The sequence below is a fragment of the Scyliorhinus canicula genome, chromosome 2 (assembly GCF_902713615.1).
Source record: "Scyliorhinus canicula chromosome 2, sScyCan1.1, whole genome shotgun sequence".
Lineage (NCBI taxonomy): Eukaryota > Metazoa > Chordata > Chondrichthyes > Carcharhiniformes > Scyliorhinidae > Scyliorhinus > Scyliorhinus canicula.
Window position 1 is genome coordinate 56,799,316 of NC_052147.1, and position 25,086 is coordinate 56,824,401.

The 25,086-nt window shown below is 44.2% G+C and overlaps 2 protein-coding genes across 5 annotated transcripts in view; one reads left to right on the forward strand and one right to left on the reverse strand.

The window, feature by feature from the left end:
* styx (serine/threonine/tyrosine interacting protein) overlaps positions 1 to 12,313 on the forward strand; it is a 51,780-nt gene extending 39,467 nt beyond the window's left edge. For 3 of the 4 annotated variants that reach the window (XM_038778972.1, XM_038778944.1, XM_038778964.1), the window contains exons 10-12: positions 1,834 to 1,915; positions 3,166 to 3,298; positions 11,701 to 12,313. In XM_038778972.1, the coding sequence (XP_038634900.1) occupies positions 1,834 to 1,915; positions 3,166 to 3,254 (171 nt within the window). In that variant the 3' untranslated portion in view covers positions 3,255 to 3,298; positions 11,701 to 12,313. The remainder of the gene's footprint in view (positions 1 to 1,833; positions 1,916 to 3,165; positions 3,299 to 11,700) is intronic. The other variant, XM_038778955.1, reaches the window with a different exon arrangement.
* Positions 12,314 to 20,442: 8,129 nt separating this feature from the next.
* Positions 20,443 to 25,086, reverse strand: part of gnpnat1 (glucosamine-phosphate N-acetyltransferase 1) — a 34,300-nt gene continuing 29,656 nt past the window's right edge. Inside the window, 1 exon segment of the mRNA XM_038778985.1 lies at positions 20,443 to 22,735. Coding sequence (XP_038634913.1) covers positions 22,591 to 22,735 — 145 coding nt within the window. The 3' untranslated portion in view covers positions 20,443 to 22,590.

Below are 25,086 nucleotides of genomic sequence, written 5' to 3' on the forward strand. Positions count from 1 at the left end.
TGTCCCCACCCATGCTAATATCCTATTGTGTTGCAACTTATCAAATTCCTTTTTGCTGATTTCCATTTAACCACTTCCTCAAAAAACTCTAATTTGTCACCTACAATTTCCCTTAAACGGTGTAGACTTTGTCCAATCACGCTACGATTTTCTAAGTGGATTGTTAAATCTTCCTCAATAGATTCCACCATTTTCTTGATGACTGACACCAGGCTTAACTAGTCTATGGTTTCCTGTTTTCTCCCTCCCTCCTTCCTTGAGTTCAGGCTTAACTAGTCTATAGTTCCCTGTTTTCTCCTTCCCTCCTTCCTTAAATAGTGGTGTTACGTTTGCTAACTTCCAATGCTGTGAGACCACTCAAGGAATCTAGGGAATTTTGGAAAATCATAACTAGTGGATCCATTATCTGTGCAGGCATCTCTTTTAGGAAATATGTTATCAGGTCCTGGATATTTTAGTCCCTTAGGTTTCTCCAACACTTTTTACACATGTATTGATGTACTTCTTACTTTTTATGCACATTTCCACTTAAAAGTACTCAAGACTTAGTTACATCAACAACCATTCTCTACTAAAAAAGTGACTTTCCTTTACAGAGTTAGATGTTTACAGCATGAAAACAGGCACAGACAACTTGTTCAGGGAAATTACATAGAAGCAATAGGTGAATCTTCATGGTCCCACTGAGGCAGTCTTGAAAGTGGGAGTGAACAAAAAGTGGAAAAGAAGGGTGTTGGGTCTGCAGGCAGTGACTGTTTCCTCCTCTGTCAAGATCAGCAAGACACAGGATGAAAACGGCAAAGGGTAGCTAATTTGAACACTGAATTGTCTGTTTGTGAACCGTTTGGGGATGTAGACAACCCCCCCCCCCCCCCCCCCCCCCCCCCCCCCCCCCCCCCCCCAACATTGAGACTGAAGCCCAGCAAGTGACTAGAGAAATAAACAGAGAAAGGACAATGAAGGCAGGTAAATTAGAAAGAATGCCTTCAGTGATGAATGAGGTACAGAAAGAGAAATAAAATTAGAAAAGGGAAAATTGGATCAAACGAGAACAGAGACAGAATGGTAAAGAACAAGTAGTAACATTGTACAATTAAAAATCTTCATACTATATTTCCTATCCTGAAGGAAGGTCACTTTGAGTAAGAGAGGTTAATTGGCAGTTATTAACAATTATCATAGAATCCTTATAATGCTGAAGGAGCCCATTCGGCCCTTTGACTCTGTACCAACCCTCTGAAAGAGCACTCCACCTAGGCCCACACCCTATCCTATCCCCAGAACCCACACATTGATCATAGCCAATCCACCTAACCTGCATATCTTTGGACACTTAAGAAGCAGTTTAGCATGGTCACTCCATAGAATGTACCTGCACATCTTTGGACCATGGGAGGAAACCGGAGCACCTGGAGAAAACCCACACAGACACAGGAAGAACGTGCAAACTCCACACAGTCACCCATGGCCGAATGGAACTCTGGTCCCTTACACCGTGAGGCAGCAGTGCAAACCACTGTGCCACTTTGCTTAAAAATACTTTGTGTGATTAGTTTAATAGACAATGTACAAATGCAACAATTTCACAAAACTCAAGAATGGTAAGGGCAAGATACTAATGGCAAAGTGGTGCAACTCATTCAGTAATTGGCAATTTAAAAAAAGAATTGGAGTACCCAATTGTTCCTAATTACAAGTTACTGGCTGATCTGCATATTAATAACATGTTGCATTGTTCACAGTCTTTTGTGTGATTTCTAGACCATATCTGCATGCTGTAGATAAATGCTTTATTTAAACATTTGAAACTAACACACACTGTTCTATAAACAGGAGTACGAAGCCATTTATTTAGCAAAATTGACAATAAAGATGATGTCACCACTTCAGCTGGGCAGATCAGTTTCTGCACAAGGTTAGTAATGGCTGAAAATTGGTTATATTTATTAAGATTTATGTTGTGTTAAGTAATGCTACCGGTGGATATTAAATTATGTTTGGTTCATACCGCGTTCTGGAATATTCTGCAAACCTCATCTTAGTACCAACCTTTTGAGGCATTGTTGATTAATAAGCAACTAGGAGTGTAGGTGCTGGAGTGTAATTGGAGAAATAACATTTTGTTCTGAAACTCTAATAAATAAATAAGGTAATTTTTTTCATGTTTGAAATAAAGGACCAGCATTACATTGTGGTAGTTCTATTCAGAGAGAAGCCTGAGATAGAAAAGGGCATGCAACCATGGCAAGACCTTCCAGAATAGTTCTTATTCATTCTTCTTTTCAGTATTTTCCATGTACCACAGAGCAAAATGCAGGCTAACATTGGGGAAATTGGAGAGAATTTAGTGAAATTAATATATTGTCAGAATGTTGCTCATGATCTTTTCTTTCCTGTGCATCAGTAAGCAGCATTCAGTTCTGAGCTTTTTTGTGAGTGCATAGGACAGGACTGTTTAGTGTACTTGGGAGCAAATGTTCCTCTGTACATTCCCTCAAATTCCCAGAGTATTGCAGCAAATTTAAGTATGATTTTAAATGTCAAATTATGACTGTGAAATTATTAGTTCTAAAGTATTCTTGTGTTGAATAGTACAAATCCCACCTTGCTGTTCTTTGGGATGGCCATGCTATTCTATTAGTAGATTAAGTTCTTCTTTCATTACAGTATTCCTTTAATAGCCCAAAAAATCCTTTCTGTAGTGAATACTTTTATTTCCAGGAAGCCTTTGGTGATTAAAGCTTATACAGTGCAACATACAAGTTGTTAACCATTTGGAGTTCATCCTGGGAACTACCTCTGCTAAGCTTGGTTTTTGAAATAGAGCACCAATATTGTTCATTTACAGCAACTGCAGTACTCCATGTTTCCTTTTTGGCGTCTTGGTGAAAATCCTCTTGTATCCTATTTCGTGAAAAGGATATAAAAATCAAGTCTTGCTTAATTTCCTCCTTGAAATATGGCATTCCATATCCAGCCTTTGAGCTAAATCTTCTACAAGATTTTATCATTGTAAACTACTTTCCTGATAGCTCGGATTCTATTGGAAGCGTCCACGTATCTCAGTTGCTGTTAGTGGTGCAATCACTGAGCTGTTTTTGGAACTGTTCTAGTAATAGATATACGATCTGTGTGTAAATGCAACACAATCTTTTCCTTTTTTAGTTGTTCTCAGGATTTGGGCGACATTGGAAAGGCCTCATTTATCACCCATCCCTAGTTGCCCTGAGAAGGTGGTGGGCCTTCTCCTTTAACCGCTGCAGCCCTTCTGATGATGGTGTTCCCACAATGGTGTTAGGTAGGGAATTTCCTAGTTCTCAGTAGCTGTTTTTTGCAGACCACGTATATCTGACATGGACATCTCAACACGAAAGATGAGTAAAATATTTGCTTGAATGCGTTCTAGGTTAACATGATTCGAGGGCAGCAAACATCACTAGCTGTATTGACATTGCTTGCCGTAGCATCATACTAGATAATATCTGGAAAACTTTTACCTGCAGTAAAAGTTCTTGTCTCTGTCCTTGCATTCATGTAATAATGCATGGTAACCAGCCGAGTATTTAGTTGAGGCCTGTTAGGGCTGCAAGCATTTTGTTTAGCCTCAATCACCTGGAATTTTTGTGGGGGTTCTTCCAGCTGCCCACCATGATACCTGTGGAAACCCTAGAGAAGTGGCTCAAACAACGGATGATTCGGAGGACCCTGTAGATATTCTAGCTCATTAAGATTTTCCCCTTTTTTAAGACGCTGCTGAGTCAGATATCTGTGGTACATGGACGATGCTGTAATGAAGTGGATTTATTTACTTGTAGGGTAGTCTTTCTTGGAATGCTTATATTATTCACCCTATCAAGATCCCATCCAGTCAGCACCCCTGAAACTTTGATTCTACGTAATTGCTGCTTCCCCAGAGGGGACAAAAAGTTGATGTCTCAACCTACTGGACATGCTTTTTTGTAAGGCAGAAAAAAAATTATATTTGCAAATCTGGAGATCATAGACATCAAAATCTTGTTTATGACATCCTGCCCCCTGTTATCAATCTGAACACCCTTTGTACATGATCCTATAAATGACCCTACAAGCTGGAAAATATTTTGATATTCTCTGTGTCCACATATTAAATTAATGTTCCAGCAGCGATACGAATAACTTTCTGTATTGTCTTTTCTAAGTGGGTACATCTTATCCCTTTCTGTGAAGCAATTAGTAATGTGGTAAAATGCTCAAGTTTTCAATAATTCTTATGCTTTTGATCAATGTCATTGATTTTGTCAAAACTAAAGCCTGTAAGGAATCAACTGGGCTTTCACTTTGGGATACAGCAGTTCTTTTTGATTTTAGTGCCTATCAGTGTAATATGTATCAATGTACAAAGTATTCCTGAGTGTCTATTGCACTAGGTTGCACCTTGTACAGATGTGAGACACAGGCCAGATGCAATACATTAATATTCAATTTAGAAGACAGTTAACACCGAAATGGATTTTGTTTTGAAGAACATGCCATTTTGACTCCGCTTTCCTGTCAGTGCCTCAAATGATCAAGGCAGATGGATGGTCTAAGTATTGGCCAACATGCACAACTAAAATTTATCCTTAAAATATGACACAAAACGGGCAATTATCCTTCAAGAAAGCCTTCCTTTGTGTGTAGACACTGGCAAGTACTAACCTCTTTTTCGCTCCTTCATGTGATGTGGTCTTCTGTGGCAAGGGCAACATTTATTGCACATTCCAAATTTTCCTTGAAGAGTTTTTAGAGAGCCACTGCCACCATGAATTGTTGCAGTCTGTGTTGAGAAGCTTTTCCCATGGTGTTGTTAGGTAGGAACATCCAAAGATGATGCAGGAAGGGTGGTCTAATTCCATGCCACCTTGATGTGTGACTTGGACGGGACCATGTCCATCTAGATGGTGGATGCTGCAGGTTTGTGAGTTAAAATCAAAAGTCTTAACTTTCTACAGTGCATCTTGTGAACATTACACACTGCAGCCACATTGCGCTAGCAGTAGAGTGAACCATAGAAAAGTTGCGGCATAGAAAGAGGCTATTCAGTGTTGACTGGAACATAGAACATACAGTGCAGAAGGAGGCCATTCGGACCATCGAGTCTGCACCGACCCACTTAAACCCTCACCCACCCTATCCCTCCTTACCTTTTTTGCTCACTAAGGGCAATTTATCATGGCCAATCCACTTAATCTGCACATCTTTGGACTGTGGGAGGAAAACAGAGCACCCAGAGGAAAGCCACGCAGACACGGGGAGAACATGCAGACTCCGCACAGACAGTGATCCAGCAGGGAATCGAACCTGGGACCCTGGCGCTGTGAAGCCACAGTGCTAATCACTTGTGCTGCCCACTGGGGAAAGAAAACACTCGCCACCAATTCTGATCCCATCTCGCAAGTTACAGCACTTAAGGTGCAGATTCAGACGTCCTTTAAAAGAGTTGAGTGGGCACTTCCGCTTGTGACCATGGAGTGATTGGTCACATAGAGGACTATTCCTGTTCAAAGTCACAGAAAAGGGCTCTTTTTACCCAGATCCGTGTGGAATTTTGATGAAAAGGCGTAGGTGAATGTTAGAGGAGTAGTTTACCCCTGGAATGGTATGTCTTCTGATCACTGGTCCCCGGCAGAAAACAGTGAGAGATTTGGCTGGAAAGTTGAAACAGTCTTGTGCTTCACAGACGTTCTCTTCCAGCATACAGGCGGGGGAGGGGCAAGCTATAAAGCCCCAGATACAGACACTTTTATCAAGGAGGAATTCCATAAACAGAGGAAAGAAATGCATGAGGATCATGCAAAGGCCATTGCAGAAGCTGTGGCACCCCTGAAGAGTACTTTGGAGCGGATGGAGAGGTGTTTGGAGGTGCAGGGGTCACAGATTTGGGAGATTGAAGGAGTGATCTCGGACCACAGCGATCGTGTAGTGGCTCTGGAGGCGGAGGTGGGGCTCCTAGGAGACCTCTGTAAAACACTGAGGGCAAAGGTGGAGGAGCAGGAGAATGCCTCGAGAAGGCAGAACCTGCGAATAGTGGGCCTGCCTGAAGGAGTGGAAGGTGTGAGTGCCACGAGGTACGTCTCGAGGATGCTGGCGGGACTGGTGGCAGAAGGGATGGCAGATAAGGCACCTGATGTGGACCGAGCGCATAGGTCTCTGAGGCAAAAGCCGGGGAGCCGCTGCGGACGATGATCGTGACACTCCATAAATTTGTGGAGAAAGAGAAAATTCTATGGAGAAGCGTAGCAGTGACTGAGAGGGAAATAACGTCCAGATTTATCAGGACATCGGAGCCGAGTTGGCAAAACGGTAGCAGATTTCAACAAGGCCAAGGCGGTGCTGTACCGGCAACAGATCAGGTTTGGGGTGCTCTACCCGGCAAAATTATAGGTGACGTTCGGAGGCCGGGAGAATTACCTTGAGACCTCAGAAGCGGCCGAAGACTTCATTAAGGAGTATAAACTGTGGGAGAACTGAGTGGACAATGCTTGGGAACCGGGCTATTGGCACTATGTAATGGTCGAGAGCTTGTTTGAAGTGGGTGTAGGGATTGGGGAATTTTCACCTTTTTTTGTGAGGTTTCTGTTCAATGTTGAGATTGTAAAGAGTTGTAGGGATGAAAAGGGATGGATGTTCCCATCCCCCTCCTGTTTTATGGGACTGTTTGTGTTTAACATCTGTTTGTTTGCTTTTGGAGAAGGCTACCTGGAGTTCAGGAGAAGTCCTTGTTTGGGTGGGGGAGGGTAAGGCCAGCAGGAGGCATTCTTCTTGGAGCTGAGGAATGGGGGGCGGAGAGGGATGGGGAGGTCATTAGGATGTGCCTTTGGGCAGGGGCAGCCATGTTAGCTCGTTATTCTGGTGAACGGAAGTGAGGTGGTGGGGGAGAAGGCCGAGAGGATTGGCCGGGGGGGGGGGGGAGAAAGAAAGGCGGGGTGGAAGGGGGGTGTTCTGCGTCGCGGCAGGGGATGAGAGATGACATGGTCATTGTCGAAGAAAGGGGGCATCTGGGATGGGGTAGGTACAGAGTGGAATTAAAGGGGCAGGAGTTAAGTGGGGAAGATGACAGACGATCCGGTAAGGTTGGTAACATGGATCGTCCGGGGACTGAATGGGCCGGTTAATAGGTCGCCGGTGTTTGCACACCTCGGGAGCTTGAAAGCGGGGGTTGTCTTTTTGCAGGAGACACACCTCCATGTGTAGGACCAGATTAGGTTAAGGAAGGGGTATATAGAGGATGGGTACGATGGATCCATGGCGCTTTCAAACTCGGGGTAGGGAGTATTCCTTCTTTTCACATGTCTATAAGGTGTATTTGAGGATTGATTACTTTGTAGTGAGTTGGGAGATTTTTTATAAAAAAAATTTAGAGTATCCAATTAATTTTTCCAATTAAGGGGCAATTTAGCATGGTCAATCCACCTAGCCTGCGCATCTTTGGGTTGGGGGGGCGAAACCCACGCAAACACGGGGAGAATGTGCAAACTCCACACAGACAATGACCCAGAGCCGGGATCGAACCTGGGACCTTGGCGCCGTGAGGCTGCAGGGCTAACGCACTGCGCCACCGTGCTGCCAAGTTGGGAGATTTTGGTTGGGGTGTAGGGGGCAGAGTATGCGGGGATAGTTATCTCGGACCATGCACCCCACTGGCTGGATATTCGGTTCAGTACGGGACGAGAGCAGAGACCGGGGTGGCGGTTTGACTCGGGGTTATTGGCTGATGGAGGTTTTTGTGATAAGGTGCGGTTGGCGATTAGGGATTATGTGGAGTTCTATCAGAATGGGGAGGTGCCAGCGGGCATTTTTTGGGAAGCACTGAAAGCAGTGGTCCGGAGAGAAATTATCTCATTTGCGGTTCGTGCGAATAAGGAAAGGAGGGCGGAACATGACCGTCTAGTGAGCGAGATAGTGGAGGTGGACAGGGAATATTCGAGGGTGCCCACCGTGGAGGGATTGGCGAGGAGGAAAACGTTGCTGGGGCAATTTGACAGGCTGAGGGCGGTAGGGAAGAGGGGTGCAATTCGAGTATGGGGAGAAGGCGAGCCGCATGCTGGCGCACCAGCTGCGGAGGCATCCAGGGAAATATTGAAGATCCGGACTGGGTCTGGGGACGTGGTGTCAGAGCCAGGGAAGATAAATGAGGCATTTAGAGAGTATTACCAGGGACTTTATGATGCAGACCCAGGGGGAGAGGAGAGGGACATGAGGTGGTTTCTGGACGAGCTGGAATTTCCCCAGGTGGAGGAAGCAAAGAGGCAGGTGTTGGAGGAGCCCCTGGGGCTGAGGGAGGTGCTGGATAGTATCAGGGGTATGAAGTCGGGGAAGGCCCATGGGCCGGATGGGTACCCGGCAGAATTTTATAAGGCATTTGCGGCGGACCTGGCACCACATCTGTTGGGGGCGTTTAATGAAGCACTGAAATAGGGGGAGTTGCCGGAGACGATGAAGCAGGCAGTAATCACAATCCCAAAAAAAGCGAAGTAGCCGGTGGAATGTGGGTCGTGTAGACCCATATCACTATTGAACACGGATGTGGAAGTATTGGCTGTTGTTGGCGGGGAGGATGGAGGATTGTGTCCCAGGAGTGGTTGCAGAAGATCAAACAGGCTTTGTGAAGGACAGGCAGCTCGTGAGTAATATAAGACGGCTGTTGAATGTGGTGAGGAATCCGTCAAGAGCTCTGGTTCCGGAGGTGGTGGTGTCCATGGACGCGGAGAAAGCATTTGATCGGATGGCATGGCGGTACTTGTTCGAAGTTTTGGGAAGGTTTGGGTTTGGGCCGAGATTTGTGGCATGGGTGCGGTTGCTGTATGTGGCTCCAAAAGCAAGGGTGAGGACGAATTATATGAGCTCACAAAGCTTTGACTTGCACAGTGGTACGAGGCAGGGGTGCCCGCTGTCGCCGCTGTTGTTTGCGCTGGCCACAGAGCCATTGGCGATGGCTCTCGGGGTCGGCAGAGTGGCAGGGGATAATGAGGGGACAGAGGGAGCATTGGGGGTGTCGCTCTATGCCACTGACCTCTTGCTGTATGTTTCGGATCCGTTGGAGAGTATTGGAAGTATTATGGGCCTGTTAGGAGGTTTGAAGGGTTCTCAGGATACAAGCTGAATGTAGGGAAAAGTGAGGTATTCCCGGTGAATGAGCTGGCACAGCGGGCTAATTTAGGGGGGGTGCCATTTACGGTAGCGAGGGATAGGTTTAGGCACTTGGGGATTCGGGTAGCAAGGGAATGGACGGGGCTCCATAAGTGGAACTGGTGGAGGAGGCCAGGGAGGACCTTAAGAGGTGGGATACACTGCACTTAACATTGGCAGGGAGGATCCAAGTGGTGAAAATGAATATTCTGCCGAAGTTTATCTTTCAGGCTCTCCCGATTTTTATACCAAAGGCCTTTTTTCGGAAAGTGGACACAGCCATCTCTGACTTTGTATGGATGGGGAAGGTGTCGAGGGTGGGGAGGACCCTGCTACTGAGGCAGAGGCAGCAGGGGCGGTTGGTGTTGCCAAACTTACTTCATTATTGTTGGGCGGCGAATGTGGACAAGGTGCAGCGGTGGTGGGAAGGAAAAAGGGTAGAGTGGGTTAGGATGGAGGAGGAATCTTGTAAGGGGTCTAGTTTGAGGGCTATGGTGATGGCAGCATTGCCAATGGCTCCGAGTAGGTATTCAGGGAGCCATTTTAGGGAGGAAGGGATGTCGATGCTAACGCCGCTGTGTGAGAATCATGGGTTTGAGCCGGGGGGGATGGATAGTGTGTCCAGGAGGTGGAGGGAAGTGGGGCTGGTCAACGTATTTGGAGGAAGGGTTCGCCAGTCTGGAGGAGCTAAGGGAGAGGGTAGAGCTGCCGAGGGGTAGTGAGTTCAAGTATCTACACGAAAGGTCTGGAACGGGTTCCCTAGATTGATGTGTTATACCCTGCTGGAGCGACTGCTGCTTCCGAATTTGAAAGGGGAGGGAAGAATTGGGGATATATATAAGTGGCTGGGGAGCAGGGAGGCGAGCGGGTGGTGAATATCAAGGAGAAATGGGGAGCGAAGTTGGGAATGGCGATCAATTGGGGAGTATGGAGTGAGGCACTGCAAAGGGTAAACGGGACCTCTTGTGCAAGGATGGGCCTGATACAGTTTAAGGTGCTGCACAGGGTGCATATGACACTGGCGAGAATGAGTGGGTTCTTTGAGGGGGTAGCAGTTGAGTGTGAGAGGTGTGGGTGGGGGCCAGCGAATCATGTGCACGTGTTTTGGGGTTGGGAAGATTCTGGACGGGAGTGTTCGCGGTCTTAGCCAGGATAGTGGAGGAGGGAGTGGACCCGGACCTTTTGGTGGCGATATTTGGGGTTTCAGAGAAGCCGGAGCTCATGGAGAGGGGAAAAGCCGATGTCTTGGCCTTTCTCCTCTCTGATTGCACAGCGACGAATTGTGCTGGAGTGGCAGTTGACATCGCCACCGGGGGTAGCAGCTTGGTTGGGTGACCTGTATGACTTCCTGCGGTTAGAGAAGATAAAGTATGAGTTAATGGGCTCAGCAGGGGAGTTTGAGAAAGGGTGGGGGATGTTTGTGACCGTGTTTGAGGAGCTGTTCGTCGCAAGGGGGTGGGGCGGTGGGTGATGGGGAGGGGGGGTGAAAAAGGAGAAAAATCTGTACAAACGGTATAGTTGATTGTTGGGAAGAATGTTTCCCGGAGTGTTTATTTGCTGTAACCTACTTTGATACAAGTTTGAATAAAATGTGTTTACATGAGTTGAGTGAATTTTTAGAGTAATGGAGGTACCAGTCAGTTGGTTTGTATTGGCCTGGATGATATCTAGTTTGTGTTGTTGGGGCTGGATTCTTCCAGATAAGTTGAGAGTATTCCATCACACTTCTGACTTGTGTCTTGTGGGTCTTCAAGCCATTTATGTTGGTTATCAGAGTTGTCTACCTGGACTCTAGGAATGAAAAAAGCTAAGAATTCAATTGCCTCTTGTTGCCATATCAGATCCACTGTGATTATACACGCTGAGGAGTTATCTTTAATGGATGGCATTATATGGGAGCTGAGAGAACATCACTTAATCCTGGCCGGTGTTAATTAAAATGAGTTTCCAGAGGCCATACACCATTTGGAAGATTTGTCGTGCCACCTTCTGACCATCCTACCAGAACGCAACAGCTACTTTCATTAGAATGGACTGCCTTTAGAAAACATACAGAGATGGATTCAAAGAGTTTTGCCCTTTCTTGGTTGAGCCTCTTCAGATGTGACCATTCAACAAAAGAAAACCTTCAGCACAAGGACCCATATTTAAGAATGGTTTCAAACAGCTGGAACCATGGGAAACGGTGGTGCTGCCTCCATATACTCTGCGAAGTTAAGGATCATTTTAAAGCACTTGCAGTTAAATATGGTTCACCATGCCAGGATTTTTAAAAAACGACAAGGCTAAAATAAAAACCGAATGCTGGAAATGCCGAGCAAGTCAGGCAACATCTGTGTTGGAGGGAGATAAAAAGCAAGAGGGCTGCCAAAATCATTCATAAATGTTAATTCTGTTTCTTTCCAGGGATGCTGCTTGACCTGAGTATTTCCAGCGTTTTCTGTCTTTATATTATATAGTTAAGATATTTAATGCAGAACTACTCTTGTTTTTTATGATCTGCATTTATTGTTACCGTTCAAAGATTTAGTAATCACATTTTGTTTTGCTTAGGAACCTTGAAAAGAATGCTGGAAGATGATGATGATATTTCAAATATGCAGGTGGCTGCAGCCCAGGATGGGTAACCTGTAACTATCCCATTACTTATAATGGACATGATTGCTGAACTGTATTAAGCAAAATGAATAAAAGGATGAAAAGTTATTGGATATTTAAGATTATGAATACAAAAACTTACATGGCAAAGTTTACTTTCTTTCCATTTCTTAACTCTGTCTTGCTACTTCTGCGGAAGTGAACAGAGAACTTGTCCTTACATACGAATGCAACCTGGAGCACTAGAATCTTTTATGAAAATATTATACTGATTTAATTCTGACCAGGAACAGCACAACACATTTTTGATGGATTTTCAAGTCTTCATACGCTAATTATTTTACGTTTTTACCAATTGCAGTTTTGACAGTTAGTAAGTATGCATGTGCTAAGACATTGATGCACTTTTGATACTTGAATTTTGATTGTATGTGAGTTTGATAGGGAATTAATGCACTGTGTGCTTGGTGTCAAACCCATACATGCAATTTGTTACAAAGTGTTAATCTTTTGAGTGTAATTTATTAAAACTTTTAATAAAAAAAGTTTTCTGATTAAATAATGAGAACTCTGTTTCCTGTATGTATCCACTTATTAAATGCTAATGGATGTAGTGCCTCATTTAATTCAGTTTTGTTAAATACAGATTGTAGATCAGCAGAATGTGTTCAAACCACTGGGAGTATCAGGCTTACTTAAGTCTTGGCTAACTCCTTCAATAATTTAAGATAATTTTATGAAACAATATTTCAAGGGTACATGCATGTTGCACCTTTTTCGTGCCATGGTATAAAACTATATTTGAAAAAAGAAAATCGCTTATTGTCACGAGTAGGCTTCAAATGAAGTTACTGTGAAAAGCCCCTAGTCGCCACATTCCGGCGCCTGTTCGGGGAGGCTGTTACGGGAATCGAACTGTGCTGCTGGCCTGCTTGGTCTGCTTTCAAAGTCAGCAATTTAGCGTTGTGCTAAACAGGCAAATAGATAATTCTTCAATCTGATCAGGCCGGTATGTGATATGCCTTATTCATCCTGTCAATAAGTGTACAAAAATGGGCTTAAGCAGCCTAATAACTTAATTACCAGCCTAACATCTGTCTTGGGGAAATTGCTGGAATCCAGTACTTAGGAGGTTATAGCAGGATACTTAGAAAATCAGAGAGTGGATGTGGATTTGGGAAATTGTATTTATTAGAATTTTTGAGGAAGTAAGAAGCAAGCTGGATAAAGGGAGACCTGTGGCTCTGTTATATTTATATTTCCAGAAAGCATTTGGTAAGGTGCCACATCAAAGGTTTTTTTAAAGAAATAAAATATATAAACTTTTCTTTTGCATTAGAATTTAGCCAGAAGAGGATAGAACTAATTATGACAAGATTAAGTCCAAAAGTAGTACAGTAATCAGAAATTTCATGTCAACTGTGTGGGTTGGCTTGTGCTGTCATGGGGGGGCCGGGGGGGGGGGGGGGGGGGGGTTGATGAACTCAGCTGGCTGAACGTTTGTGATGTGGGATGACACCCAACAGCACGGGCTCAATTCCTGTACTGGCTGAGGTTATTCATGAAGGTCCTGTCTTATCAACCTTGCCCCTTGCCTCAGGTGTGGTGACCTTTGGGTTAAGTCTCTATCAGTCAGCTCTCAAAGGGAGAGTAGTCTATGGTTCTCTGGGGACTGTGCAACATTTACATTTTAAGGTTACTACGCCAGATAATATTACATGTTTGCAAAGTCTCCAGAGCCAATTTTCAAAATTCTTGTCAAAAGAGGTGAGTTTCAATGGAAGATTCTGCATGGAGCTGTTCCTCTAATCACAGGCCGTTTCTCTGCCAAAGGTTGACTAGGGACGCCAGCAGCAGCCAATAAGGGAGGCAAACAGTCCCTGATTGAAGGAGCAGCAAACACTGCCATTGGTGAGTGTACTGAGGGCTGCTGGGCTGAGGGAAGCAATGGTATGGCAGCCCGGGAGCAAGGTAACGGTGTGCGTGGAGCCCGGGGAACAGCTTTGGTGGGCCCAGAAAGGAGATGGTGCCATGGAGAGTATGTGGGACTTGGAGAATGTTTGCATTTGGGACTGAAAGACACCTATGTGAGCGAGTGGGTGGAGGTTTCTGCCTTATGCCCAGTCTCTGGTTTCTCACTCACTCTCTGCACCACACACCAAAACCCACTCACAATACATTGACCCCTCTCACACACACTTGGTCATTTTTATTACTTTAACTTATTGCTATGGTATCTCTCTACATTTGTTCACATTGTTTCTTTCCTTAAACACACAACCTTTTTTTGAAATTCAGTTTTTTGTGCCAAACCTGATCTATCTTTAATTTGCTCATCTGGCCCTTTGAGTAAGAAAAATATGCAAATGTGGGACCTCATGTAGGGGGTAACATTTTAGCACGGATAAAGGAATCTCCGTCTCTGTGGCACAATTAATCAGCACATTCAGCTGTTAATCGCAAGGTGGGTGCTGCAAGTCCATACAGCGACAGAGCTTTCAGTTGGGGTCGCACAGTGGAGCACTGCCTCATCGCCAGGGATCTAGGTTTGATTCCAACCTTGGGTGACTAGAATTTGCACATTCTCCCCTTGTCTGCATGGGTTTCCTTTGGGTGTTACGGTTTCTTCCCACATTCCAAAGATGTGGAGGTTAGGTGGATTAGCTATGTTAAATCGCCCCTAGTGGCCAAAGGTTAGGTGGGGTTACTGGGATAGAGCGGGGGAGTGGGCCTAGGTAGGGTGCTCTTTCAGAGGGTTGATGCATACTCGATGGGCTGACTGGCGTCCTGCACTGTAGGAATTCCATCGATTGGTTATGTTACAGGAAGGGGAGAGTAGGGATAAATATTTTTTGGGGGGGGGGGGGGTGTTCGCAAGCTGCAACAAATGGGAGTGTCACATGGATCAGTGCTGGGGCCACAACTATTTACAATCTACATCAATGATTGGAACGAAGGGACAAAATATATGGTAGCAAACTTTTCGGATGACAGGTGGGAAAGGAAGTTATGAAGAAGAGGTAGAGTCTCTGCAAAGGGATATAGACGGGCTGGTCTGCATGGGTTTCCTTCGGGTGTTACGGTTTCCTCCCACAGTCCAAAGATGTGCAAGTTAGGTGGATTGGACATGATAAATTGCCCTTAGTGTCCAAAATTGCCCTTAGTGTTGTGTGGGGTTACTGGGTTATGGGGATAGGGTGGAAGTGTTGACCTTGGGTAGGGTGCTCTTTCCAGGAGCCGGTGTAGACTCGATGGGCCGAATGGCATCCTGCATTTTAAATTCTATGATCTATGGGCACAAAAATGGCATATGTTGTAAAATATGAACATGTCCACTTTGGCACAGTCAGTGATTCGGAGGGCAAATGGCATGTTGGCATTTATTGCAAGTGGATTGCAATATAAAAGTAGGAACGTTTTACTGATGCTGCAGAGTGAGACCACATCTGGAGTACTGTGGAGTTTTGGTCTCTTCATTTGAAAGATTAATTGCAATCAGACAGTTTAGAGAAAATTCACTGGATTCATTCCTGGGATGGGGACTTATCTTCTGGTTGAGCCTGTACCCATTGAAGTGAAGAATGAGAGGGATCTTTTTGAAACCAAAGATCCTAGGGGACTTGATAGGATAGAGATGAGGAGGATGTTCCACTTGTGGGAGAGTCTAGAACTACAGGACACAGAGGGTTGCTGTTTTAAGACTGAGGTGAGGAGAAATATTACCTCTTAAAAGAGTCAGTATGTGAAATTCTCTTCCCTTGAAAGCAGTGGAGGCTGGATCATAGAATTTATTTACAGATTTCGATTGACAATAGAGTAGAGGGTCATGGGGGGGGGGGGGGGGGGGGCAGTAAACCAAGTAGAATTATGACCACAGTCAGATCAGCCAGAGATCTTAATGAATGGTGGAAAAGGATCAAAGAGCTGCTTGTAATTTAAATGAAGATTTGAACTGAAGAGGGGTTGTGGACTGTGAATGGGGAGTTGGGAGAGCATATGAATGTTTTCTTTTTTTTGACCTACATTGTTAATTTTCTTTTGTACTTCACGTGTTATAGAGGTTATGTTTTTGATTGTTATTCTTTGTTGCGCTGGTTTTATTTGAGATGTTTGTGTTTGATTGTTTTTCCTGGGACTGGGTGGGAGGGAAGGGGAGGGAAAGCCTTGGGTGGGGGCCCCCCCCGCGCTAGCTAATTTAAGTCGGCTAGTGATCGCAGGTAAGGTTGGGGGGGGGGGGGGGGGGGGGTCTGCCTGACACTGGAGCCTGATGAGCAGGTTTCGATGGGTCTAAAAGGTGTCTAAAAAAAAGGGGGGAGGGAAAGAGAATAGATACTGGATAAGGGTTTCTCGAGAGGAAGTGCGGGTCGGGGGGGTGGGGGGTTCGATGTTAACAATGAATAGATTAAGAGCCCATGGTGTTGAGGGTAAGATCCTGGCATGGATAGAGGATTGGCTGACTAGCAGAAGGCAGAGAGTGGAGATAAAGGGGTCTTTTACAGGATGGCAGCTGGTGACTAGTGATGTGCCTCAGGAGTCGGTGCAGGGACCACAACTTTTCACAATACACATTAATGACCTGGAGGAAGGAACTAAAGGCACTGTTGCTAAGTTTGCAGATGATTCAAAAATCTGTCGAGAGACAGGTAGCATTGAGGAGGCAGGCGGGCTTCAGAAGGACTTGGACAGGCTAGGAGAGTGGGCAAAGAAGTGGCAGATGGAATACAATGTGGAAAAGTGTGAGGTTATGCACTTTGGAAGGAGGAATGGAGGCATAGACTATTTTCCAAATGGGAAGCTGCACAGAAAATCAGAAGCACAAAGGGACTTGGGAGTCCTTGTTCATGATTCTCTTTAGGTTAATGTGCAGGTTCAGTCGGCAGTTAGGAAGGCAAATGCAATGTCGAGAGGGCTAGAGTACAAGACCAGGGATGTACTTCTGAGGCTATATAAGGCTCTGGTCAGAACCTATTTGGAGTATTGTGAGCAGTTTTGGTCCCCGTATCTAATGAAGGATGTGCTGATCTTGGAAAGGGGCCAGAGGAGGTTCACAAGAATGCTCTCTGGAATGAAGAGCTTGTCGTATGAGGAACGGTTGAGGACTCTGGGTCTGTACTCGTTGGAGTTTAGGATGATGGGGGATCTTATTGAAACTTACAGGATACTGTGTGGCCTGGATAGGGTGGACGTGGAGAGAATGTTTCCACTGGACACAATCTCAGACTAAAGGGATGATCCTTTAAAACAGTAAGAAGTCTTACAACACCAGGTTAAAGTCCAACAGGTTTGTTTCAAACACTAGCTTTCGGAGCACTGCTCCTTCCTCAGGTGAATGAAGAGGTATGTTCCAGAAACATATATATAGACAAATTCAATATGCCAGACAATGCTTAGAATGCGAGCATTTGCAGATAATCAAGTCTTTACAGATCCAGAGATATAGGTAACCCCAGGTTAAAGAGGTGTGAATTGTCTCAAGCCAGGACAGTTGATAGAATTTCGCAAGCCCAGGCCAGATGGTGGGGGATGAATGTAATGCGACATGAATCCCAGATCCCGATTGAGGCCGCACTCATGTGTGCGGAACTTGGCTATAAGTTTCTGCTCGGCGATTCTGCGTTGTCGTGCATCCTGAAGGCAGCCTTGGAGAACGCTTACCCGGAGATCAGAGGCTGATTCCCCTAAACTGCTGAAGTGTTCCCCAACTGGAAGTGAACATTCCTGCCTGGTGATTGTCACGCAATGTCCGTCTGCATGATCTCACCAATGTACCACGCTTCGGGACATCCTTTCCTGCAGCGTATGAGGTAGACAACGTTGGCCAAGGCGCACGAGTATATATCGCATACCTGGTGGGTGGTGTTCTCCCGTGTAATGGCGGTATCCATGTCGTTGATCTGGCACGTCTTGCAGAGATTGCCATAGCAGGGTTGTGTGGTGGCATAGTCGCTGTTCTGAAGGCTCGGTAGTTTGCTGCAAACAATGGTTTTTTTGAGGTTGTGCGGTTGTTTGAAGGTAAGTAGTGGGGGTGTGGGGGGTTGGCTAGATGTTCATCTTCATCGATGATGTGTTGAAGGCTGCGAAGATGATGTCTAGTTTCTCCACTCTGAGAAAGTACTGGACGACGAAGGGTACTCTGTTGGTTGTCCTGTTTGTCTTCTGAGGAGGTTGGTGCAGTTTTTTGCTGTGGCACGTTGGAACTGTCGATCGATGAGTCGATCACCATATCCCGTTCATACGAGGGCATCTTTCAGCGTCTGTAGATGTCTGTTACGCTCCGCCTCGTCTGAGCAGATCCTGTGTATACGGAGGGCTTGTCCATAGGGGATGGCTTCTCCGGAGGAAGGAGCAGTGTTCCGAAAGCTAGTGTTTGAAACAAACCTGTTGGACTTTAGCCTGGTGTTGTAACACTTCTTACTGTGCTCACCCCAGTCCAACACCGGCATCTCCACATCATGGCCTTTAAAACAGAGATGAGGAGGAATTTCTTCAGCCAGAGGGTGGTGAATCTGTGGAACTCTTTGCCACAGAAGGCTGTGGAGGCCAAATCACTGTGTCTTTAAAACAGAGATAGATAAGTTTTTGATCAGTAAGGGGATCAGGGGGTGTGGGGAGAATGGGGATGAGAAAAATACCAGCCATGATTGAATGGCGGAGCAGACTCAATGGGCCGAGTGGCCTTATTCTGCTCCAATGTCTTATAGTGTTAGGGGCGGGTCAGGTTCATGGGGCAGGGCCCGGTGTTATGATGATGGTGGATAAGAAGGGAAGGGGGGTGGCGAGAGATCCCCGGTAAGGATAGTTATATGGAACGTGAGGGGGTTGAGAGGCACAGTCAAGAGATTAAGAGTGCTGGTGCATCTGAAAGGTTTGAAGGCCGATGTGGCAATGATGCAGGAGACTCACTTGAGGGTGAAGGACCAGGTGAGGCTTAGGAAGGGCTGGATTAGCCAGGTGTTTCATTTGGAATTTGGTGGCAGGGCTCAAGGTGTAGCGGTACTGGTAGCAAAAGAGAAAGTGGTTGTGGATCAGGGAGGTAGGTATGTGACAGGGGGATTGGAGGGGAGGCTGGTGGCGCTGATAAGCGTGTATGGTCCCAACCTTGATGATGTAGTTTGTAGAGGTGTGTGGGGCCATCCTCGAATTGATTTAACATAAATTGATAGTGGTGGAGACTGGAACTTGGTATAGGAGCCGCGATTGGGCAGGTCATGGCAGGGGGTTGGGTCTGAGGGCGTTGGTAACAGCGCCGCTCCCGATGGAAAATACTCGGGGAGTCCGGTGCTAGAAGTGACATTGAAAATCTGGAAGCAGTTGTGCCAACACTTTAGGCTGGGGGGGCGGGGTCAAGAGAAATGCCGATTCGGGGGAATCATAGATTTGAGCCATGGAAGTGGGATGGGAGTTTTCGGAGATGGGAGTCAGGGCACTAAAGGATTTGTTTCTCGGGGGGGGGGGGGGGGCAGTTTGCAGGACTGAAGGAACTGGGGGCGAAAAATGGGTTGGGGCAGGGGGAAATATTTAGGTATATGCAGGTCCGAGATTTTGCTAAGAAGGAGATACAGAGCTTTCCAATGGCGCTGGACTCCACACTGTTGAAGGAGGTGTTGACAACAGAGGGAATGAAGAAGGGGGTGGTGTTGGCAATTTATGGGCAATTCTGGGAGACATGAAGACATTGCTGGAGGGGATTAAGACAAAGTGGGAGGAAGAGTTGGGAAAGGGCATGGAGGAGGGGTTGTAATGCGAGGTGTTCTGGAGGGCGAATGCTTCAACTTTGTGTGCAAGGTTGGGGCTGATACAGCTGAAGGTGGTGCACCTCACAAAGGCGAGGATGACCCGACTCTCAGGGGGTAGAGGATGTTTGTGAACGTTGCTTGGACGGGAGGGCTCCAAATCATGTTCATGTGTTTTAGTCCTGTCAAAAGCTGAAGGGAGGTCTTCAGAGTGATTTTGAAGGTGGTACATACCGGGTCCCCTGGAAGCCATATTCGGGGTAATGGATCACCCGGGGTTGGAAGCGGGTGCAGAGGCAAATGTTTTAGCCTTCACCTCATTAACCACCCAAAGGCAGGTCCTGTTTGGGTGGAGGTCAACTTCTCAACCCTGTGCCCTGGCTGGGGGGGTGAAGATCTGTTTAACACTTCAGAAAGTGAAGTTTGAGTTGAGGGGAAGGATGGAAGGGTTCTATAATTTATGGGCTTTGTTTATTATGCACTTCCAGGAGTTGGATGACATCGAACACTAGGGTTTGAACTGTGTATGTTGTTGGTGACTATGAACAGGGTAATGATGGATTCCTGATTCCATTTCTTTGATGTTTGTATTTAAAATGTTGAGGGTTGTTTGGGGGTTGGTAGGAGGAAGGGATTGTTGGCCAGGGGATTGTCATTGTATTGATTACCATTGATGGTTTGTTGGTAGGTGTAAATTTGGATGAAAATGTGAAAAAGGAGAATAAAAATATTAAAAAACAAATGTTGCAGAAATTAATCTAAGATGTAGTTATCCAGCACAATGTAATTAGCTATCAATGTAATAGCTATTTTGCTGCTTTTTCCCATATAGCAGCTACAGTCAAGATAGGTAAATATAATGAACTATTTGCTTATATTGAGGGTAAATGATGTCGTGGAATGGAATGGTTTTCAGTGTTGCCACTTCTATGAGCCATGCTGTAATGTATTCAAAACTACACACTTCGAGAGACTTATATTTTATTTTGTCTTTTGCACAAAAATGGTACCCTTATAAATAAATACATAAATGCATTAACTCCTTACTAAATAATATTACTGAAAAAATAATCTCTGGACCAAAAACTGTACCTAAAAGCAGCCATAATTCTAAAAAAAACACATGCTTTCTTGTATGGTTCATGTAATTTCTTTTCAAAAAGCATATACTACAAGTATAACTGTTGGACCCAAAGCTAGATGGCATATGAAGTTTGTGAAAAAGTAGACAGTACTGTAAACTGCAGGTGACATTTAACATTGAACTTAAATGTAGACCATTGCCATCTGAGTCCCATAAATAATAGTGCCTAAACTACAAATCGACAAATCAGTATTTGCAATTCTTTACAGCATTTCTAAACCCCCATATATAGTAGATTGAACATGCCAACATCAATAGTAATCCCAAGTTTCTACAAATATTAGCTCTGATGCAGTAGTATAAAACTAAAGCTTAATATTTTAGACAAAACTCTTAATTTAGGGTGAAAAATACAATCTTTTGTAAAGCAAATTAATTTAGAATATTAAATGCTACCATAACTGCACCCTTCTGCACTAGAATTTACCCTTTCCTATAGGAAATAGTGCTTTCTCTGACAAGTTAAAAACTATATACAATATATAGCCAAAATCTCCTGTTCCAATTTTTACTTCAGTATTTTCATATAACTTGTTACATTTATATTTTGTCCTCGCAACAATAAACAAAGGTGACGACTGTTCACTTCCCCAAACCATTTTGAATTTGTACAATATATATATAGAAAAAAACTACCCGAACGTTGTCCCCTCTAGACAAAATCCCAAAGGGGATACTATATTTAAATTTATGAAGCCATCTCAAATAATAATTTTACTAAGTCATAGATTAATTGCAATATTTAGTTACAACTCAGACAAAAATAAAAATTTGTCAACAACAAAACAGCTCCCATTATTTACAGCAGACAACTGTGTTGTCACTTCCACAAACTGGCTGAAAACAGATTCATATCATAAGGGAGAAATTAGCTTTTGTTCTGCAATGTTAACCATGTAGACTAAAATTCTTTAAAATGAAAAACATTTGTTAACACCTAGTTGTAAGCTTCTTTTGCATACAGAGCTAGCTAGCAGTTTAGCTTCACTTACACATTTAAAGAAACATATTAAGATATTCAGTAAATTAGATAAAATGTGTACTTTGGAATAATCAAATTTAATTTGCAGGATGATTTAAACCTGATTATGTTGGCAAAGTCACATTTGGTCTAGTTACACATCGGCAAGCTATCTCAGACTAGCAATAGTGAACCTTGTGGGCTGTTCGAGGCTGTGAATATATATTCCTGTCCTGACAAAGTCCACAAAGGCATGGTTTCACATAGGCACAAGACTCTGCAACAACCTTTTAAAAAATGCAATTGGGAACATTCACACAAAGCATTTTAATATTGCCACTTCAACTTGGAAAAGTGCCCATCAAGTTCATGCACAGTTAACCCAAGATGCTGATGCTTATTTCGGACTGGTGAGGTCTCTTGTCAACAGTTCCTGCAAAATTTGTATTTATGAAAGTGGAATTGCTTCCAAGTAATACAAAAGTGCCGATATAGAATTGCATCCTTATTTCATTATAACAGGCAATGCATCATTGCAGCACAATTACCAGTTAAGTTTCTTTAAAATTAGAAATTAATGCATAGAAATGTTTCTGCTCCAAGTTCGAGATAAATCCAAGTCAAAGGTTTTGGAGTCAACACAGCAAAAATCCTGTTGTAAAATGCTCTCCATCTCCAGTTTCTAAGTAAAACAATATCCTTCATAGATTGTAGTGCTTTAGATTACCCTCAAGCTAAAGTTTAAGACATTTCAAGTGAACTATGCTGCACATTTCCCATCACCCACAAGACTGCTTGGCTAGTCTGAGAATAAAACATCTGAGATTTCAACTACATCTCAACGACATCTCATTACCACTAAAAAAAGGAAAAATTGCCATTCGTACCAGAATATACTAAATGCAACCTTTAGAGTAATCGGTCAGAATATCAGAATAGCAGTTCACAATCAAATCTCCAACATCATTTTAGAAATAAAATATGCAAACTCATTTAGCACATTTCAGTCAAAAAACTCTGCACTGCATGTACAGTTCTTCTGCAGTTATATATCCAAATTTTTGATAGAAGGCTTCATTCTTTGGTAGGCACTCTAATGTAATTTTGTAACAGTTGAGTTTCTTGCTGAGAAGTGTGAGAGCTCCAACTAACCTGTCAAAAGGACAAAACATAGCTGCAGTTTATTAAATATTGTTTATTTTTACTTGTATACAGAGGTAATACTTTCACACTGAACTCCTTACAGAAATCTCAACATAATGCAAATGCTTAGGATTATATAGAATTATAGAATTTACAGTGCAGGAGGCCATTCGGCCCATCGAGTCTGCACCGGCTCCTAGAAAGAGCCCTACCCAAGGTTAACACCTCCACCCTATCCCCATAACCCAGTAACCCCACCCAACACTAAAGGCAATTTTGGACACTAAGGGCAATTTATCATGGCCAATCCACCTAACCTGCACATCTTTGGACTGTGGGAGGAAACCAGAGCACCCGGAGGAAACCCACGCGCACACACAGGGAGGATGTGCAGACTCCGCACAGACAGCGACCCAAGCCGGAATCGAACCTGGGACCTGGAGCTGTGAAGCGATTGTGCTCTCCACAATGCTACTGTGCTGCCCTAAACAATGAAAAGTTAATTTGCTGTTAAAGCATGGTAAATGTTTTTGTTAGAAATCATACTGCAAAGTTGGAGTTTGCTAAATAGGAATAAGATTTCTCCATTGATAAGGATGATAAGAGAGGAATATTATGAAAAACAGGTCTCTCAAGAAAAAGATGTCGCAAAGTTGGGCAAGTGAAGCATAATAGGACTGTGATACATTATGACTGCAAGACTATTCAAAACCCATTAACTATTTGATAGTGAAGATTTGTGGACTGGGTAAAGCTATTCTATAAGGAGCCAAGGGCCAGTGTCTGCACAAATAACATCAGTTCGGAATACTTTTCTCTCCACCGTGGGATTAGGCAGGGATGTCCTATGCCCCCCTGAAATGAAAATCGCTTATTGTCACGAGTAGGCTTCAAATGAAGTTACTGTGAAAAGCCCCTAGTCGCCACATTCTGGCGCCTGTTCGGGGAGGCTGTTACGGGAATTGAACCGTGCTGCTGGCTTGCCTTGGTCTGCTTTCAAAGCTAGCGATTAGCCCTGTGAGCTAAACAGCCCCTATAACCGCCCCTGCTGTTTGCACTCACGATTGAGCCATGGGTCTGTTTAGCACAGGGCTAAATCACTGGCTTTGAAAGCAGACCAAGCAGGCCAGCAGCACGGTTGATTCCCGGAACAGCCTCCCCGAACAGGCGCCGGAATGTGGTGACTAGGGGCTTTTCACAGTAACTTCATTTGAAGCCTATTTGTGACAATAAGCGATTTTCATTTCATTTCATTTTAATTTCATATTATGGCACCATAATAGAAAAAAAAAACTGTCTTCCATTTATATAGCAAAGTTCACGACCACTGAATGCCTTAAAGTATTTAGTAACTACACTTCAAAACTACTTAATTAGCAATGTTGTAGGAAACGGGGCAGCTAATTCACATACAACCATTTTCCACATCCATATCTATAATGACCAGATAAGAGTGTCAACCTGGATTTTTATGCACAAGTGGGATTTAATAGAATAAAACAAAATAATTGTGCGATTCATGCCTGCCTTCCGTTAGAACTTATGAGGTTAGGAGAAAAGAGTGGGAAGAGACCAGCTAATGCTTCAAAACTGCCTTCATAGAATCTACATTGAAGGAGCCATTCGGCCCATCAAGTCTGCATCGGCCCTTGGAAAGAGCAGCCCACATCTGCACCATATTCCTATAACCCAGTAACCCCACCTAACCTTCTGGCAGCATCTGGCATGGTGGAACTTAAGCACACCATTAAAGCCTTCCCATTCATCCCGACTGTAAAATAATCTGCCGAGAGAGGAAAGAAATCAGGTGGGGGCGGCGGGCCTTGTGGGTGGATCAGGTTGGGTAAAATAAAATGCCAGAAGTTTCTATCTGACCACCTCAAATAAAGCAATAAAGTCCTGGGAGAGATTATGCTGACTTTGCTGCTTTAGAATTCTCAGACTAAATTGCATCCAATAAGTCAATGGCAGTCACCACATTATTATTCTGCCACCAGAAAATTTCCATCAAATGTCAGAAAGTCCAATAAATGTACTACATTCCTGACTCCTGAACGACCCTCTTATGGACTGAACTGTTCTTTCTACGCATCTTCTCTACAGTTGTAGCACTATATACCGCATACTTCACCCACTGTCTATGTTTATGTATCGTCATGTATTTATCATACGTTCTACGTTTTCATGTATGGAGTGATCTGCGTGGACTGTATGCAGTCAATACTTTTCACTGTATCTTGGTACACGTTACAATAAATCTAAATCTACACTCGTGGTGGTGAAGCAGACTAAGGATTGAAGATCCCAAGTCAAAGTTTTTTTTATATAAATGCTTTTTAAACAAAGTATATTTACTGTTA